The sequence below is a fragment of the Melospiza melodia genome, chromosome 2 (genome assembly GCF_035770615.1).
Source record: "Melospiza melodia melodia isolate bMelMel2 chromosome 2, bMelMel2.pri, whole genome shotgun sequence".
Lineage (NCBI taxonomy): Eukaryota > Metazoa > Chordata > Aves > Passeriformes > Passerellidae > Melospiza > Melospiza melodia.
The window spans coordinates 91,058,956-91,079,092 of NC_086195.1; the positions used below are offsets into that span (position 1 = coordinate 91,058,956).

The 20,137-nt window shown below is 42.5% G+C and overlaps 1 protein-coding gene across 1 annotated transcript; it reads left to right on the plus strand.

Annotated features, from left to right (window-relative positions):
- The first annotated feature begins 78 nt into the window (after nucleotides 1-78).
- Nucleotides 79-19,640, plus strand: NUFIP1 (nuclear FMR1 interacting protein 1). Its single transcript, XM_063149334.1, is given in 13 exon segments — nucleotides 79-96; nucleotides 99-159; nucleotides 162-208; nucleotides 211-682; nucleotides 973-1,061; nucleotides 2,156-2,260; nucleotides 2,880-2,942; nucleotides 3,275-3,351; nucleotides 9,733-9,825; nucleotides 13,424-13,686; nucleotides 15,067-15,195; nucleotides 16,095-16,327; nucleotides 19,209-19,640. Coding segments are annotated over 13 exon segments (1,989 nt in total). The 3' UTR covers nucleotides 19,548-19,640.
- Nucleotides 19,641-20,137: the final 497 nt, after the last annotated feature.

Below are 20,137 nucleotides of genomic sequence, written 5' to 3' on the forward strand. Positions count from 1 at the left end.
GGGCCGGCTCGGCGGGCAGCCCGGCCGCGCTCCCCGTCCCGCTCCGCTCCCCTGCTCCCGCCCCTGCGGCGCTCCCGGATGACGCCACGCCCGCCGGGAAGGAAGGAGGGAGGGCTCGCCTTCCTCAGCCCGGACGTGACGCGTTCAGCGGCCGCCACCGGGGGGCCCCACGTGGTGGTGCGGGAGCGTCGCGGAGCGGGGTCTGCACAGCCGGGCGGCCTCTCCGGGCCCGACATGAACCCCTTCGCCTGGTACCCGCCGCCTCCGCCGGGGCTGCCTCCGCCGGGCATGCCCCCACCATTCTTCTGCCCGCCGCCCTCCTGGGACGCGAGCTTCTGGGCTGCCCCCGTGCCCTACCCGCCGCCCGGCCGCTACCCGCCGCCCGACAGCCCCTACGCGTCCGCCGACACCTACTCGCAGCCCAAGAGCTACTCCCAGCCCGCCGAGTCCTACTCGCAACCCGCCGAGAGCTACTCGGATCCCGCCCAGAGCATCCCTGCCGCCGAGAGCTACTCTCAGCCTGCCCAGAACTTCTCGCAGCCCGAGGGCTACCCGCAGCCCGCCGAGGGCTACCCGCCGGCTCAGGGCTACCCGCAGTCCGAGAGCTTCCTTCCCCCTCATGGCTACAGCTCGCCGGGCACCTGGTTCCCGCCGGCCTACGGAGCGCGGGGCCCGCACCCTGGTGAGGGGCAGGGGCCGTCCCTTGGGCCCGTGGGCTCCTTCCCATCCCATCCCATCCCATCCCATCCCATCCCATCCCATCCCATCCCATCCCATCCCATCGGCAGGCAGGGGCCCCGGGGCTGTCCTGCAGGACTCTCCTCCAAGCACGTTGGTCATGCAGCCCCTCTCTTATCTCTTCCCTAAATCCTCCTCTGTTGCCCACTGAGGTAGGCGGAGGGGGGGGGAGGGGTGTTTCGCCAGGTGTATCTGTGAATGGCTCATCTTTTTTTTTTTCTCTCTGTTCTGAAGGTGGAAATGGTAATTTCTCCCAGAAACGGCAGGGCAAGCAAGCGCCTGCGTTTAGTAAACATTGCCCAGAAGAAAATAACAAGCCAAAGGTATGGGGTGGGGTCCCCAGTGCAAAAGGGACATGTGCGTGTTGGCCAGGGAAAGGCCATGAAAATGATTAGGGGGTGGAGGTGAAGGCTGAGGGAGATGGGGTTGTTCATCCTGGAGAAGAGAAGGCTTTAGGTAGAACCCTGCATCATCATTTCAGTACTTTAAGGGAACTTAGGAGAAAGATGGGAACAGACTTCATAGTACAGCCTGTAGTGGTAGAGCAAGGAGTAATGGTTTTAAACTGAAGCAGAGTAGATTTAGATTCTACATAAGGAAGACTTTTACTGTGAAGGGGATGAGATATTGGCACACATTGCCCAGAGGAGCTGTGACTGGCCTGTCTCTGGAAGTGTTGAAGGCCAGATTGAATGGGGCTTTGAGCAGCCTGATCTGATCTAGTCATAGACTGTCCCTGCCCATGGTGGTGGATTGGAACCAGATGATCTTGGAAGGTTCCTTCCCATCCAAACCATTTTGTGATGGTGTCAGTCTGATGGAACTTGTCCCAAGGCACTATAAGAGATCCCATTCTCCTGTCTGACCTGCTTGCCCTTAGAAGAGAGTAAACGTGTGACAGTCTGTAACTCTTGAAAGATACATGTCAACCAAATTGTTACACAGGTTTATGTCGCCTTGCTGTGGTGATGCTCAACTGCCTCAAGTAGTGCTCTGTTACAAGGTCAAGAGCAGGCAGCCAGATGGCACTGACGTGTGTAGTGGGTGAAGGCAGCGTCTGTGCTGCCCTCTGAACTTGTGCCTTCATGGGAGAGCAGTCATGGTCTGTCTTGGTAGAGAAGAACATGGGGCTTTAGCCTAAATCTCAGAGCCCTCTGCAAGTCCGTGCCAGCCAACTGGTGTGTTTGCAGAAGCAATAATTGATTAAAACGTGGTAATGGGAAGAGCTGAGTGCAGGGTGCTTTGTTTAGAAGATAAGTAATGGGAACTTAACTTCTGTGTTATGTTAGCTTGTCTTTGAAACCTTTGAAACATATAACTGCTTGATTAACAAAAATAATAATAGTGTTTCATGACCAACTAAACACAGGAATATCTTGTAACTGCAATCCTGAGATTTCTTATTTTTTTTTTTCAGACCAAAAAGAAAAAAGAGCCAGTTTTCTCTCATTACTGTGATACCTGTGACCGTGGCTATAAAAACCAGGAGAAGTATGATGAACACATTTCACAGCATAAGCAGGTTAATGAGTTTGGCTTCTTTTATTCACACTTTGATTTTTTCCTTTGTGCCTGACAAACAGCTGTAGTCACTTTTTGAACAGTAGACATAGGGATAAGATTCCAGAGCTTTGTCAAGTATTAGTGGGGTATGAATGCTGTATGTTGGAGAGGCTTCAGCTGTATTTTTGGTTTTATTACTGAAGCCTTTTAAACTGCTTTTCTTGTGAAGTATTACTAAGTCATAGGAATTAATTCATTGACACCCCTATAGCATGTGCAGTTTTTGTGTGTGGAAACATTTAAAAAATTTCCTTTATTGAAAATTATCAAAATTTGCAAGTACCAAAATTTGAAATTGAAGAGTCTTGCAAATTTTTATCTTACGTAAACTTCACTTTCTCTTCAGTTATCAGATATATTGCCTACACTGGTTATTCTAAAACCAGATGAAATTTAAAAGTACATTTTCTTTGTTTGCTGTTTTTACAATCACCTTTGTTGGCAAACAGGGTAACTTAAATAGCCTGTGCAAGAAACTGTACATGCAATTGGCACTGAGTTTATTTGAAGTGTGCTCAAAAGCTTGTTTATAATTTGTGTAAATTGGTGTGTTTTAAGTTCTCCCTCTTATCTTGCAGTGCTCAGAAGAAGGTTGCACTTTCAGTGCCCATGAGAAGATCGTTCAGATACACTGGAAGAATGTAGGTAACCCTCTGGGCTCAAAATAGGAGTCTGTGCCATCTTTACCATGGCCCCTTTTCTCATTCTTCAGTGGTTTCCCTTCATTCATTTGGAAAGAAAATGTATCATCTCTGAGGAGTATGTGTTTCAAGACAATATCGTGGATGAAAATTTGTTAAATACTATGGGGTTTTCTTAATGGATTCATTTTATCATCTCTGTGTACACTCACACCAGTTTTGGAGGTGAAAACAGTGTGATACCACTATGCCTGACATAATGATGTTTTCTTTTTTAATTTGTGGGTTTTTTCCTTCCCCTTTTAAGCGCCTGTAAAATACTTTTTCCTTAGGCACATGCACCTGGTGCTAAAAGAATAAAATTAGATAGTCCAGAAGAGATTGCTAGATGGAGAGAAGAAAGAAAAAGGTAAGACTTGTGGCCTATGGATTTGTTTTGCTGTATTTTCCCTATGTGAGCAGGAGATGACAGCTGAAGGGCAGGAGCAGCACATAACTTGCTGTTTCTGCTGTTACGTTGACCCTGGGAAATTCCTGCAGCAGTGATCTGTGTCAGGATGCATGAGCCAGGAGAGTGTGAGCTGCAGAGATTATAATAACTTAAAAGATTATAATAGAAGGCAAGGTATCAGCTGAGAAGGAAGCAGCTTTCCCAGATGCTTGATGTGGTATCCCAGGTTAGGTGAATGTCTCATTCCTTTTAGCCTCACTACAGGTCACATTTTAGGTCAGAAGTGTTTGTGTGGTGGTTTTTAATGGCTTAAAAATCGGACTACTGACTACAACTGTAATACTATGTGCACACTTCCTCAGCTAAGTTGTCCCAGTAGACCACAACAGGGAGTTTTCCTAATTCTTTAAGGGCTTGATGCTTTTTTAATGAAAGAGAACAAAAACTGTGAATGATACTGTTCTCGGGTAGTCTAACTTACATTGTATGCAGGGTGCAAGGTAAAATTCTCCTATAAGCAGTATTTCTCACTTTTTCTTATCCTGTGATATAACAGGGTGTAGCTTTTATCTTGACCAGGATTGAAGTATTTATCTCCCAGATTTGTTTTTTTTCCTTCAGAGGTCAATGGGTTAAAATCCACACTTTCCCAGCAGGAGAAAGATGCTGCAGGCTTTTCTCACTTCTATTGATAATTTAGAATATAGTCTTGCAAGTGATCAGTGCAAGAGTTTTGTTTCCACGAGCAAGAGTCCTGTATGCAGAATAGGAAATGATATAAATTTAATTTTGAGATCAGTGGTGATGAGCTAGGGCAGTGTACTAGTCACATGGGGTTTTTTTAGTGAAAATAAAACACATCAGTAGGATTCCATCAGACCACTGGATCCGCCTTGCATCCATGTCAGAAGACAGTTTAACATGTTATTGCTTTGATCTTCACTTCCCTTAATACATCTTTACACTGTTTTTATTGAAAAAGAAAAATGAATAGAATTTATTGTAGAATTTTTAACTGCCTCCCATCCATTTTTTTCCTGTATGGAGAAGCAAAATTTCTCCCCATGTAATTTCATTCTTGGAGGCTTTAATTTTTCTTTGGACACGGTTTCAGCTTTTTCTGCAAATTTCTCAAAGGCAAAAGGAAATCTTTCCACTACGTCAGCACATCACAGCAGTCAACTGTTGCACCTGCTGTTCATTTTTTACAAATGAAAATAATCCATAGGTTGTTAAAAGAAAAACGAAAAGCTTTTTTGATCGAGAAACAAGAGATTTTCTCCCTTTTTTAAAATGCCATCATTAACCAGACAGAAATTGGTTGTCATCTCTGCAAATATAAGTTTGGTGTTAGATTAGGCAAATTTTGGTGCTATATTAGTTCTCCTTCCAAGGTTTCCTTTTATTCAAAAGATGCTTGAGGGCTTGGTTTTTATTTGCTTTCAGTCTACATATTGCTGTTGTGGTTGGTTTTGGTGACCTAATTTTCTAATGGTAACTCCAAGGAAGAAGATCCATACTCGTATGCAGTCTCTGAGAGAGGCTTTACTGCTCGTTTCCAACTTTTCATACACTTCTCTGTTTTGGGAAGTGTTCAGGAGAGTTCCTGTCTAGTAGCTGAGGCTGAGGTTTAAGTGTTGAAATGATGTTTAAGGTGTATGTGTCAGTATGTGCTCTGCTAGAGCATTGGGGTAGTGGGAATTGAATGTAAAATTATGGATATTGTTTGTGTGGGGAGTGGGTGCTGCAAATCACAGCAGCCTTTATCTACACTTAATTGTAAGGGTGATGCTCTGCCTGGGATGGTTTTGCTGAGCTTCTGAAGGATCTGATGTTGGTTTTAAAGGTGAATATGATTTGGCTGCACTACAGCATTGCTGAAAGCCTTTGCTCACTGCAGCACAGTAACACCAGGAGACATAAAGTCGTGTGGTCACAGGCACCAACCAGAAAAGGCAGAATGGGATTAGGACTGTCTGAGCCAAGGCCACTAGATGGAGTAGTGCATTATCTTGGTACTTCAAGCCTTCTTGGGCATCGTATTTAGCCGTGATGGATGGGTGTAGAATGACTACCTGGGTGGCTTTTGTTACTCTTTGTACAGCGAGGAAGCTCTATGAGCATCCTTCTTTCTTTAATTAAAAAAAAAAAAGGGGGGGGGGCATGGGAGGCAGGCAGAGAGAGAAAGCCAGCTGGAACTTTTGTGCAGCATTATTTGGGTCACCAGCAAAGCATCACTTTAGTACTGAAGGTCTGTTGTTGAGTCACAGTAAACACTGCATTGTACAGAAAAGAGGGACACCAGAGGGAGTCTGAGCTATTAAGCAGTTTTGGTTTACAATGACAGGAAAAAACCTTTTTCATTCTAGAAGCTCCAATCAGAGCTAAGAATGAATCTTTTTAGGTCATTAATAGTTTGTTCCTAATTAGGTTGCCATGATTTAATATGTGTGTTTCCATGCTGCATCCTGTCTTGCTTGTTCTTTCAGCCGTTATAAATAATTACTTGCAGAGTTGAGATTTTTCTTCTTAATTAGCTGCTGTGTTGCTCAATTGTGTATCCTGCTTAAAATCTTCAAGAAAGAGCTTGTGTTTAAAGTGTAGCCTTACTCTCATAGAGGAAGGAGGAGGAGGAGAGCTGGTAAGGACTATCTCTGGATGAAGCATGCTGGATTGGAATGCTGTTTTCCTGTTGAACCTGCTGAGCCAAGAAATCTAATTAAGTAAAGAGCAATAGAGATGAAGTTCCATGGGATCTCAGGGTTTCCCTGTGTTTTGCAGACAGATGGTTGTGAAGTCTGACATCAACTTTTCTTGTTTTGATTTGTCCTGTCCCTTCCAAGTGTTGAGAAATGTGCTGTCTTCAGCATATTTTTTCTTTAACATGAGCTTAAAGAGAATTATCTGCAATGCATTTCCTTAATGTGTCAGAATGAGGTATTGCTGTCTTCCCTACTCCACAAGTGAGATCTGGGTCCTGCCAGCCCATCTGTTTCTCACCAACATTTCTTGAGCAATGGTTATTAGCAAGAATGTGGCAAGGCTGTTTTAGTGTTAAAGCGAATCATTGAATTTACTTTTGCTTAGCTCCTAATATAACATTGAGGGATTTTCTTGAGTTTCTGTGTTGCTTGTAAATTCTTCCCTTTCTGCCCCACTTTCTTTATTTTCTTGGCATTGGTCTGTTCAGATAGGAATTGTCTGTTGTATTTCCTTGCAGTACATCTCACAGGCTGAGCATGTGCTTTGTGCTTGAAGTTCAGTACTGTTAATCACACCACTTGTAATTAATTTGTGGTTTTCTCGTTGCATAATGATAATCCTAGAGTAGTTTGGAATCCTCCCTGGTGTTGTGTTCATAGTAGTGAAGTATGTAATATGGAAAATAATTTCTTGTAACTTGGTAAAAGTAGAGGAGACAAAGCAAAGTAGAAGGGATGTGTCCAACAGATCAAGGTAAACATAGATGCAATAAAGTTTACTCCGATCTGCTGGAATAGATCAGCAATGAAACTGCCTCAGCTAACATATGGTTAAATTAGATGTGGGAAAGTTAAGCCAAGATTTTATCAGCTCTCTTGGGTCATTTTTATTCCCTTTGGGCTATCCATCTCCTTTGCTGTTGGCTGTGCATATGCAATTAAGAACAGCTCAAGAAATTTTTGAGGCATTTTGCTCACAGTGCTGTTCCTAATAAAATGATGAACTTGTGTAGCCCTTGACTCAGGAATTTGTTGTATAAACTGCTACAGAAACAGGTCTCTTTTCTGTTAGATGTTGGCAAAGCTCTGTTTCTTCACTGCTTGCTAAGAGCTGCTTTACTCCAATGTTTATGAGAGCAAGATAAAAAGTATGCTGGCCTATAAAAAAAATGCATGGCTCTGGCCAGTGTGTTCATTTATCAAAAAAAATCCATTCCCTAAGACACATGTGTTATTGATTAGGCTCAGTGTCACTGTTCCCTGTCTCTAGAAGCTTTAGGGTATCCTTTACCTGCATGTCTCACTTAGTTGGGATATATTTAATATACTCATCTTAACATAAAAATCAGTTTTCTGATGCTATCAATTTATTTTGAAAGGTTTTGGATTGTAGAAGTGTGTACTGTTGGGAACTGCAGCTGCTATGAAAGAGGGCTGCCTTCTCAGGCTGTACTGGCTTCATGAAGTCTGCTGTGCCAGACCACCACATCCTGGTTTAACTCTCCCTTTTACAATAAGTTCCTTAGGTTTGTAAAGCCCTGTGGGGATGGATGAAGCTCTTTGTATTCAAGCTCTGACAAGTTGTTTGCAAGGCATAAGTGCTGGGGTGCTTCTACTTCAGCGGTGTTTGTAGGTAACATTTTAGGAACATCATTTTCTTAGGAGAGGTGGAGGGCTTGCCATCTTAGAAGGGTGCAAACCCAAGTCAGCTCTTGGGATTTGAGCATATGGCCTTTTATGTGGAGGGGCTCAGTCAGTAAAGGCATGAGGTAAAGGCAGTGAGTAAATTGCCATTTAACGTTTGAGAAGAGATGGAAAAGATAAACACAGCCACTACAGATGCCTTCAGCTGTGCTTCTGCAGGCATACTGGGACTTGTGACTTGAGCTCTCGCCAGCTGTCAGTTACTGCCTGTGTCAGCTGGAAGGCTGGTTGAGGAGAAATCTGTCAGCCTTGGCAGTTAAATGGAACTGAAAGCCTTGGTGCAGTCCATTACAGTGGCTCGTGGAGGGAGTGGAAACTCACAGGAATGAAGGTGGGAGGCATTCATGTCTCAAATCGTGTTGAGAGAGCATGTCTGAATATGTCCTTAATCAGCATAAGTGCTGGAGCATTTGAAGACTCCTTTGCTCTAGTATTTAGGGTCTTCCCTTATATTTAAAACACCCTCCCCCCCTGCAATCTCTACAGTAAGCTTGAGGATGTTTTGAGCATAGCTACTTGTTTTATGGCTTGCTGTCCTCCTGGGAGCCTTTGTGTTTTGAAGGAAAGCACCTTCTCCTAAAACTGTGGTGCACAGGGGTCTTTGTCAATGCAAAGCTTTTGAGATTAAAGAGTTCATTGCACATTTGCTGTGTGCTGGGAGTGTTGTAACATGGATGAACAAATCTAACTAACAGGGAGGAGCAGAGGTAAAACATCACATCCCTGTGCTCACTTGAGCTGTATGGCAGATTTCTGGGAGAAATCCAAAGAAAATACATCTTGACAGCTCATGTTCAAATCTTCTTAAAGAGGTCTAGTTCTGTAGTGTGTTTAGGTTTGTCTTGTAGAAAAAGCTTCTCTTTTTCCCTTGGTACGTGGTTGACGCTGTCTTGAATCGATGTGACACTTAGCATTCATGCTGTACTATGGGGGAAATGCATGTGATAAGATTAAATATTTAAAGAAAGATCCATGTCTTTTTGATAGCTATTTTTAGTGAGAAGCTGTTCTGTGTTTCTCTTTACTCCATTTTAATAGACATCAAATATTTATTCTTTGTGTTTCTATACAGAAGCTGGGGGAGCATGTGCATGTGTTTCTCATTTACCACTTTTATCTCAAAGCTCTGGCATTTAGCTAACTAATGTTTGCAGAGCAAGTAGTGCAGCCATTTTTAGGCCTTGATGGTAAAAAGCCTGCTGCCCAGGCTCTGTGTGTTAGAACCAGTGAGACATTTGTCTGGAGGGAAGGATGTTAAGGGAGGTGGGGAATGGAAGAGATGGGATGGGTTGGGAGATGGTTGTAATAGTAGATTTCTTTTCATCTGCATGATCTGACAATTTTTCTTGAACCTGGAATTAAAAAGGGGCAGTAATTCTGGTGAAGTTGAGGTCAGTGTGCGAGCACAATGCTAAATATTGCTCAAGAAGGAACTTGTGTGCTTTTCCTTGTCACATTAAAGGAATCTTGTGCGCCCAGGAGCTGTTCGTATAGCCTTTTTTTTAAGTTTAGAAGAACTCAGCAGTTAGTTTGCTAAAGGCATGTCATTCAAATAATCCAATTGAAGCTCCATAGAAATAATGTAGGAGGACTAAATCATGCTGTAATGTGTCGGGGCAAAGAGAGGGTCCATGACTATAACCCAACTATTTGTCTGTACCTTGCTTGGTGGTTTGGTAAATCTAAGAATGCTAATGGGATATTTTTAATTTTTGTTTTGTTTTGTTCATTGCATCTGGATATGTAAGCCTAAATGCACTCAGGTTTCTTTTCCTCACTAATGCTTTTTTAAGAAAGAAACAGTCTGTTGAACTTCATTGAAAAATTTAAAAAATCTGTAACGTTTATAGAGAAAACTGATTTGGTAAAGGGGGAATTGAGAAACTACAGTGAATCCTATAAGAGCCAGTGAAACTACTTTTTTTTCTTCTAGAAATTTTCCTACTTTGGCAAACATTGAAAGGAAGAAGGAAATGCAGACACAGAAGGAGGAAAGGGGAGAAGTGCTGACTACCCAGCAGTTTGGGTAAGTGTTTTGAAGCAAGCTTGTTGCTTTCCTCCCACTGAATTCAAATGTATGCTTTCTTACTGTGGTCTCCCAGCACTTGCTGCTTCCACTGTATGCAGAATCTGGCTGCCCTTTAAGAGAGGACAGGCCATTTGACAAACTGCTGATGTAATATTCTTTTGTTTACTTCATAGTGCTCCAAAGTTCACTTCAGTTAAACGAAACAATAAGTACATGAAAAATCTGGTACTCTGGCTTGTTTGAGAATACCACTTTCTAGTGGCCATTCATTAGATCAGCATAACCTTGGTCTCTGAAGAAGTAGTAATGGGGGCAAAAGTCATGCAACAGAATGATTCCACATGATTTAATTTTTTATTATCTGAAAATGGCCAACAGAGATTTTGTTCTTACTCTCTCTCCTTTCTGATGATAAATCAGTAGTCAAGTGAAGAGGGAAGAAGATAAAGATGATGGAGGGCAGTAAAAAGAAGCAGCACTACTTAAGTTATAACGAAAACCATATGAAAATAAAGTTAAACGTATCTGCTACCGTTGTTCTGAGCTAGTGCTTACTCGTCTTGGATTTTTATCTGTTCACTGCCTTATAAATTATTTTCCAGCATGGTTTTGTTCTTCTCTCTCAATTTCATTGTTAGGTGGAACCAGCTAACTTCATTAGCTCTGCTTTAGGACCTGTGGGAAGATTGGTTTTTAAAAAAAGTTGTTAAAACGAGCCACACTCCTAAAATACTATTTGATTAAACTGGAATGACTGAGCTGGAAGACTGGAGCAGACTCAGTCCGAAGGGGCTCTTGCTAAATGCCATTTTCTGCCACATGGAAGTGCAGCTGGGGTTTGCCTAGCTTTTTGTGTAGGGGATGACAGCAAACAAAACAAAACTTGCTAACTTGCACCATGGAAAAATGGTTGAGTTAGTGCAGAATAAGAAGTTAGTGTAATTTATTAAATGTGAACAGTGCAAATTACCTTGTTGCAGCATGTTCTTCAAAAGATCCACTTGCCTGCCCCCACTCAATCAGTTGCCTTTCATGCCTGAAAGGAAAGGTTTATAGAAGACTGAAGTAAAACTTCCTTTAAAGGATATAAAGTTGCAGGAGTGCTTTACACCCAAGGAACCAAACCTGGGCATTGAAACTCAGGCTGCAAACATATATATTGTATATAGAACATATATATTATGACATTTCTTTGTCACAGTAACAAACTGTGGTTTTATTTGCTAACTTTTGTAGCTGTGAGTCAGATGCATCGAGTAGCCTTAAATGGCCATCAGCAATTCCATGCTGTTACATTTGTTAGGAGGTTTGTATCTGGAAAAGTGTTTGGGGAAAAAAAGCCCTCAAAATTGCAGGTTCGTCACTTCTATGTAACAACTTTTTATTCTAGTTCATTCTAGAAATCTCTTCTTCTTCTTTTCTCCCTCCCCTTAGCACTCTACGCTTGGTGAGCTGTCCATAATCTGTCATTTCTGCTTTGTATATCAGCAGTAAAGATTCTGCAATTGGTGCTTATCTGGCAAATTTACTGATGTGTGAGGAAAAAGTAGAATACAGCTCGTTCCCTGCAAGCTGTACTATTAAAGCAAATGGCTAAGGAAGACTTAGAAAGGATTAGATGCTTAACACTTCCATGGTGCTTTTCATTTGTGGTTGTCTGAAGTGCTTTGCAACTCCTAAGTCTCAGCATCCCTGTGTGTGAGATCAGAGACGCAGAAGGACCACTTTGGAAGCCTGTCTGGTGTCTCACAACACCTGAGTAATAGTGCAGAGCTCTCCATGCCCTCTGCATGGAGAGTGAAGGGCAGGATGTCTTCCACAAGGGAATGGCAGAAGGCAGATACCAGGCTGGTGTTTGCTGGGACATGTTTTTGACCTTGAGGTTTCTTTCTGGGTGTTTGAGGCCGCAGAGAATTTAGATGGTTGGTTTTAACCCTTGGTCAAGGACAACAGCTTTAATTAACCCTGTATTTGCTCGATATCTTCTAGGTTGTACAACATGCTGAATTTAGAGTATGGTTGGACAAATTCAGAAATGCAGTTTTCTCTCTTGTTGGAGTTGAATCATAGGAGATAATATTAGCCTTTTGTGGGTGAGGGACTGATGCACAGGAAGGCAGTGGCTTGCCACTTGTACCACAGGAACACTGTGGTGGGTGATGCCATCAGGGATGAGCAATCAGTGTTAGACACTGTCATGAAGTGACTGGAGAATGAAATTAAATATGTTTTGCTGTGATATAAAGTAATTTTGTGTGCTGTGACTGGCCTTGTTCTCCTCTAAAGAAGGACTTGATAAATCCAGAAAAGCATGGAAGAGAGGAATGCTGGTAGCAGGAACATTTCTGAACAAAGTAGTGGGTGGCTTGAAAGGGCTGTGTGATGGAGACCTAGAAAGATTGCATAGGTGCAAGAGGTGAATAAAGTGTAGTTATACACTGATTCTTGTAACTCAAGAAGAATGGGTTACTAAATGAGTTGTTTTGACCTCAGAATGAAGACAAACAAAAGTCCTTTGTCAAAAAATATTAACCTTGCTGCAAGATTTTAGCAATGCCAGATATGAACACAGCATCCCACATGAGGGATAATAGGACATCAGCTGTGCTGAAGGTGAGGCTGAGGCAGGGAGGGCTGATCAGAACAAAGCATGGGGCTCATTAAGGACAGGAGATCTTGTGTAATTTTTGCTGTTGTAATGTACTAATGATTAGTTACAGTCCTGTTTTCCTGAATTAAGTTTCTGTTGCTTGGAAATAAATATTTTCAGAAAGCTTCAGCTGTCCCTTCTATATTTGCTTTTCTCTCTTGGACACATTGATTCTTATATCTATAGAATTCAACCAGAGTTTAAGCTTTCCAGGTATCTTCCTATAACATGTGTTTATAGGACAAACCTGGAAGATAATGGAGCTGTGAAAGATAAGTGGAACCAGCATGCTGTGCTCTTCCTGTATTTCAGGACTTGTTCTTTTGTTTCAGGTCCTAAAAAATGCATTATTCTGATGGACATTTCTTTTATTCCTTTTCCTTGGAATAGGAAAGATGAATGGCATGTTGGTTGGAGGCGGGAGTAGGTAGTCATTGCAGCTGATGGTGTCAGATGGCTGAATGGATTTGGTGCAGCAAGATGCTTCTCAGAGCTGTAACTGGAAAAAAGGGACTACAGCAGTGAAAGAATGTTTATAGTAGATGCTTTCCTTATAACTTCACGTTGCCTCTGTTTTGAATGGCTTTAATGCTTAAGTGAAGATTTGTTGACTTTGTTATCTGAAATGAGAACGCCCTGTCCTCACACTGCCGGTTATCGAGGAGCTTTCTTAGCCCATGTACCCTTGGCCTTGTTGGAAACTGAAAACTAGAAGTCATGAGATTCAAACTGTTCATTCAGTTCCTGCTTTGTCCCATTGCCCCGCCTGAGATGAGGTGTGACTGATTTTATGGTCTGTCACCTCGTGTTAGCTGAGCTGGTGTAAGTCCTGGCATCATTCTGTGTTGCTGAACCTTAAACAAGGGCCTGAGCCATTTGGTTACATCAGTTGTTTTTATTCTCATAGCTTATCATCTGTATGAGCTTTCTGTTTCTATTCTCCAGCAAAATGAAGGGGATGTGGAAACCTCCAGAAAATGGAGAAGCTCTTGGGCATCAACGAAGACACAGGAGAAGACAATGGCGTCCATTCTGGAAGAAATTTAGAAAAAATGGTGGCGATTGTCATGGACCTAAAACTCAAAATGAAGCCAATGGACCAGAAAACAGCACATGTGAAAAGGAGCATGAAAAACAAAATGCTTTGGCAGGCCAAGCATATGAGAAAGATGTGGACCCTCTTGGTCTTCTGGCAAATGGTGATGTCGGTAAGATGAAGGAACTTAGAGAAGTTTTATTTAAATGATTGTTTTAAGTTTAGATGCTGAAACTTTGTGCTTGCTAGTCACCATTTTGGAAGTCTGACATGAAGTTTTGTGCAGCGTTACATGTTTGGATGTAAATACTGTACAATAGTCTAAAGGCCATGCAGCACCAACCTAGGTTGCTAAATTAACATAAAAGAGATAAGAAAATACTTATAAAACCAGAAGAAGATGAAATACTTGAACAGCCAAATTATTTTTAAAGACTGTTAAATATCCCTTTGTGGTTTTGAAAGCAACAGTATTTAGAAAGTGAAAACAAATGGATTTCCTTGTATGAGTTAAGTGAATTACTTAAAATGTCAGTATTTTACTTTTAGTTCTGTTCTTTGCTGTATTATTACTCTTGATATTCTCCATATGTGTGTGTTCTTTGAAGTATTCCTGCTTAGTTTTTCTGGGTTTGGTTTTTTGTTGGGCTTTTTTTTGTGAGCACGTCTTGTTTCCTCATGCTGGCAGCAATATAAATTCTTCACATCTAACTATTTATAATATAGTCAGCAGTACTCCTAGAATATGGCATGTAAGCTGACTTATACTCTGGCTATTTTTAGCAACAAGGGTAGAATAGATTCCCTGGAAAGATGTCTGATGCTGAGTTTTTCCTCTTGAAAACATAATCTTCAATTAGTGAGAACAAGAACTCAGCATCCCTATGCAATTTGTTTACTCCATTAATCTTTGTGTGTTGGGAAACTCAAGTATGCTTAAATATCTCTATATTTCCCTGCAGCATTTGTGTTTACTTAATGATAACAGGTCTAATTATGCCAAAGTACAGCTAGTGACCTCTCTTATAGTAGCTAGAAAAGGAATGTGGTCGCCCTTAATTAAACAATATTAAAGCTAGTTGCAACTTTTTATACAATTGAGAAAGATAGCCAGAACAAATAATAACACACACAATATAACTAAGTAGAATTTAAAAAAAATATACAGCCCAAATCTATGATTTTACTGAATAGGTGCATCTTTTTGATTCTCCTTTTTTTTTAATTTCCCCTGATTGGCTTCTAAATCCTTCTCCTCCATCTCAGAACTAAATCCAGCAAGACTTCAAAACGTATTATGAAATCCTCTCTGTCTCTTTACCTACACTCAATAACATGACTTATAATTCTATTTGGTATGCAGAGGAGTAAGCAGAAAGCTCACCTTTCTGCTGAGCTTCGGGAAAGTTTTTGGGGGGTTTTCTATCAGTCCATGGCACCATTGCGCAATGGTGCCCAGGTGTGTGTGGTGCTGAGATGGGGATTTGGCAGCAAGGCTGGCTGTTGGCAGGATTGTTGGGAAAAATCCCTCTTGCCTTTTCTTTCCCTGCAGAATCTGACAAGGATGAGGCAGCTGAGGAGGATGGAAGGCTGGGAACAACAGTTGTCCCCAGGCAGGTGACCTCTGCCCTTAGCTCGCTGTCGGTCAACTATGGCAGCGCATCCGACAGTGAGCCCGAAGGTGTGTGGAAACAACTTCTGCCCTTCTCCTCTCCCCTTCTGCCCTGTGTCACACTGCAGTGATGGGGACTGCAAGCAGAACTGTGGCTTTTTTTTCTGTCCTTTTCTCAGTAGCATGTCCTGGGTCGAGAGAGGAGGCATAAAATGTCTTTGATTAAGTTGTGTGTCGTCAAATTTCCCAAGTCTTTTCTCCCCTAGTTGGGGGAAAATAAGGAACCTGTTTCCAGTCTTGCTTCAAATCATGTTTGAATAGTGCCAGGAAAAAGCTGTTATTGTCACTCCATGAACTAATTTCCACATCCTTAAGGGCTTTTTCCATAGAAGGCTGCTGGGTGTTGCAATAGGACCTGAACTCCCTGTTACTTGTATTTTGTGCTTCTCTGAGTGTATGCATCAGTGGATGGTGAGGGATTGCTGCTGCTGCTGCTTGTTTTTGCGAATATTTACTAAGCCCTACTTGCACTGCGTGGCCTACCGAAAGTTAAGAGAGCATCTAGCAGACAGTGATTGAACTTGGGCATCCTCTGCCCTAACTGTATCATGATTTTCTCAGCAGCCTAATTTGCAGCAATCTATAATGTGAAGCATGGTACTTCTTAAGTGATAAGAAGGCAGAAGTTTGAAAACCTCAATGAGGTGTTATTCCTTTTATTTTTCTTTTTGTGCTGTAGAATCGAAATACCTTGTTTTCCTTTCTGTGAATATTTAGAGATTATTCTTTGTATTTAGAAAGAAAACCCAAGCCAAACAAAACCCTCCCTTCCTCCAAGTAAACCTTGAATATCTTCACATCAGGTTGTGTGAACAAGAATAGTACTAACGAACTGCCAGTGCATGGGGATATGAGCGCGTTGAAGAGGCTTTTAAGTTTGACATGAAAGTGTGTTCTTTTTCTTTAAGAAATCCCTGTCAAGACTGCAACAAAAGCTGAGAGAAACCAGGCTGTGCTCAGAAATACGCCTCAAACTACTCCTGCTCCTCAGAGTCGGAAACCAAATCAGAGCCGCCCAGAGTGCACAGGCGTGGCGTTAAGGAGCTCGAATTCGAACGCACGTCCCCCCAGAGGGCCTGATAAGCGGGGCAGGAAAACATTGCCTCGCCTTCCCAAGCGCCGTCCAACTCTGCTGGAAATGGTAAGAGGCTAAGATAATGCCTCCTGTGCAAGAGTGGAACCTTTGGGAATGTTTCTCCTCTTCCCTGCGGGAAGTTAGAGCAGTCTTAGCACAGGGCCTGGCTTAAGAATAGTAAAGGGAGCGTTTCACTTGGAGGAGGTGAAGATGCTTTAATAGACAAATAGAAATACCCTGGCATGCATTCAGGTAACAACCCACTTTGGTAAGCAAGAGATGACAATGAATCACGTGTCTGAAATGAGCTGCACAAGGAACAAACCCTTCCCTTCCCTTCCCTTCCCTTCCCTTCCCTTCCCTTCCCTTCCCTTCCCTTCCCTTCCCTTCCCTTCCCTTCCCTTCCCTTCCCTTCCCTTCCCTTCCCTTCCCTTCCCTTCCCTTCCCTTCCCTTCCCTTCCCTTCCCTTCCCTTCCCTTCCCTTCCCTTCCCTTCCCTTCCCTTCCCTTCCCTTCCCTTCCCTTCCCTTCCCTTCCCTTCCCTTCCCTTCCCTTCCCTTCCCTTCCCTTCCCTTCCCTTCCCTTCCCTTCCCTTCCCTTCCCTTCCCTTCCCTTCCCTTCCCTTCCCTTCCCTTCCCTTCCCTTCCCTTCCCTTCCCCTCCCCTCCCCTCCCCTCCCCTCCCCTCCCCTCCCGCAGTATCCAGTAGGTTTGGATGTAATCCCAGCAGCCATGATCTGATCTTTTTGCTCCCAGCTTTGCTGTTCAGCCACCTTCCTCTGCTAGAAAACCATACAGTACTTCTTGCACGTGCAAAGAAATCTAGTTGGGAAGTGTGTTCGTGGCTTAAAATACAGAGTGGTGTTTAGCTGCAACCTGTTTGCAGCAGGGCTTCTTCTCTGGGCATGTTTTGATCAATCTGAGGAAGGGACAGCACCCTGAAGAGCAGCAGGTTGGTGTCTCAGAAGGGTAAAAGGAGGTTTGTTGGGGTGAGTCCAAGGTATTCCCAGTAGTAGTGCAGAGCAACCCATTTGGGCACAAAACTTGGTGTCTTTCTTTAGAAAGCTCTGACAAAACCTTGGAGCTTTTTATTGTATTTATTACTCAAAAGCAGTACTACTCTTGTGATTCTATAAATGGCATAAAGCTCCTCCATCAAGGGAGAACTTGCAGTGGGCAAAAGACAGGAGAAAGCAGGGTGTCACTGACATCAGAGCTCTGAAATAGCACAGGATGTTTCAGCAAGAGATACCTGATAAGGTACAACCCAAGCTGCTGATGTGGGAGAAATCCTTTGGTAGTCTTTTTAGCACAGAGTACCATTGCTGCCAAGAATTAACGTTCCTAGTGGCTGAAAAGGAAGTGTTTGTCCCTTGTGTAGCTCCCTAAGCATGAAGTTGCCTTTCTCACTTGCTCTTCAAAACTTTTGGTGATCAAAGCAGTGATGTCTCTGGAAGAAAGTCAGATGAAGTCCCACATACTGAGAGAAGCTAGCAGTACATAGGAAACCTGAGTTGAAGCTTGCCAGTGTAGTCCATTTCCACTAAAATTGCATTTTAGTGAGGTTTTTTACCTTTTCAAATTGTTCAGAGTTGTTTTTAAAGAATGTGTACTGTGGCTGTGAATCACAGAGGAGGGCCTGAGGTTTGTTGGTAGGCTTCCACTGTCATTAAAAATGGTTAGTGTGCAAAAACCTTGAGAGGGAGTGAGGTTGAAATTTTACAAAATGAATCCAAAAACTGCTTTAGAATGCTAAAAAAAGGTTGTTGTATCAATGATGCTTTAAAAAAAAACCAAAAGTGAGGTAGGAGAATAGCTGCAGGTATCTCTTAGCAGTCATTTGGCAGTGAGCTTGGGCACTACAAAAACATGTGTATTGTGGACATGCAAACACTAATGTGTATTTGGTCATTCTCTGTGCTGACAAAATCAAAAGCTTGTGTACTGTCACTCCACTGATACCCATCCCTGCATTAAAAAATCAACTACAAAGATACAGTCTTTGATAGGGTAATTTCTGCCGCCCTGCTGGGCCCTAATTTGGCCATTTGGGAATTCACCAGTTTCTCCCAGTCAAACAAAGAGAACATCACTCTGTCCCTTGTTTGCCCTGAAGTACATCTCCTAGTTCATATGGAAGATTCCTGAAGGCTCATTTTAGATGTCAGCTGCTTGTAACACCTCTTAGCAACTGATCTAAGTAAAAATACTCAGGCTTAAAAGTGGCTGGTTAAACCACTGTTTAAACTTGTAACAACAAAAAAAGCTTCTTGGTGACATTACTAGCCAAGCTTAGCCAAATCTGCAGTGTGTAATACAGCTCTACTGCAACTGATCAGGTAGTTACAAATTTAGCCTCTTGGCTCAGATTTTGTTTGTTCATACTACTAGTTCTGCTGACACTCACATTGAAAAAGGTTCATTTGGCTCTCTGGCTGATAGGTTTCTTTTTCCTACTACCAAAGTGAACCTTAATAAGGTTGAAGTCAATGAGGAAGGCCTCTAGCACATTGATTAAACTACTAGAATTAGGTTGGTGTATGTATTATAGCCCAGACCAGTTACTGGTGTTTAAATCTATGGTCTGGTACCTGATGAAAGATGCCCTTTTCTTGTATTTATCTTTTACTCATAAGGGGTTTAAATTAAAAATGCATGGGATATGAAATTGCAGATATGGTATAACTTAGAAAGTGTGAAAAGTGATAATAGACCTGGTACCCTGATGTACTGGAGTGCATGGCCTGGTATCACAGTCTGTGATTTGAGATCATTCTCTGGTATGGCAGTCTCCAGCCCCATGTGTCCAGGGCCTGTGTGAGGGACCCAACTGTTTAATTTGAAAGATGTTGGAAATCACTGAGTAGATCAGTATATGTTGCTGTGCTTGTATCAGCTACAGAGCAATAGAGGGAAATGTGCATCATCTTCTCTTTTTTTTAATTTCCAGTTACTGGCCCAGGACATCCGGCACGAGAGGAACGTGATTTTGCAGTGTGTTCGATACCTCATCAGAAATAACATGTTTGGACTTCACCTTAAAACAGAACCACAGGCTGAAGCAGAAACTGAACAGTCCCCTACACCTACAGCAGAGCCTTCTGTGGAAAAACCTGATGAATCTAGTTGTTCTTGTAGCTCTGACCTTCAGTTAGAAGGAGGACAAGAAGATGCATTATTAATAGCCCAGGGTGAGAAGGAACCTGTGGATCAGACTTCACAGATGGCTCAGTTGGCAGATGAGGACACGTGGGAAACCCCATCAATTCACTGTGAAGGGGCACCATAGAGGATGTCTCTTATGGACAGTAAAGGCTCACATTTTCTACTCAACTGATGCTTTTTGAAAGACATCAGTGTAATAAAATATCGTTGAAGTACATACTGAGAGCTGTTAAAACCACTTTCCTAATCTGTTCTGCCCTACGTGGCCATTTCCTTGGAAAACACGTTGAGTAATTCCATATCCACATGGCACAAAGGCAGCAGTGACACAGTATGACCTTCCCTAGAGTAGATGCAGATCCCTGCTCTAGAACTTCAGAGTTCTGAGTCTCTTACCTTCTTATGAAACGTGTGTGAGTCCATCCCCAGAGCCAAGTAGGATGGATTTTCTTCATGTGAAGTCATGGTCCTGTGTGTGTGGAGTACCTTGAGTGTCCAGAAGTATTTCAGTGTACTTTCAAAATGGCAGTTCAGTGCACACATTGTTTCACTTCAGGTTTTACAAGATATATCCAATATAAATATAGCCAGTGTAAAATATGGAAGATATACTGACCTGTCTCAAAAAGTACTGCTTCCACCAGGAGCCTCTTCCTCCCTGAATTAAGTTGCTAATTGAGCAGAGGCATGGAAATGAGGGTGAAGGTTTTATTT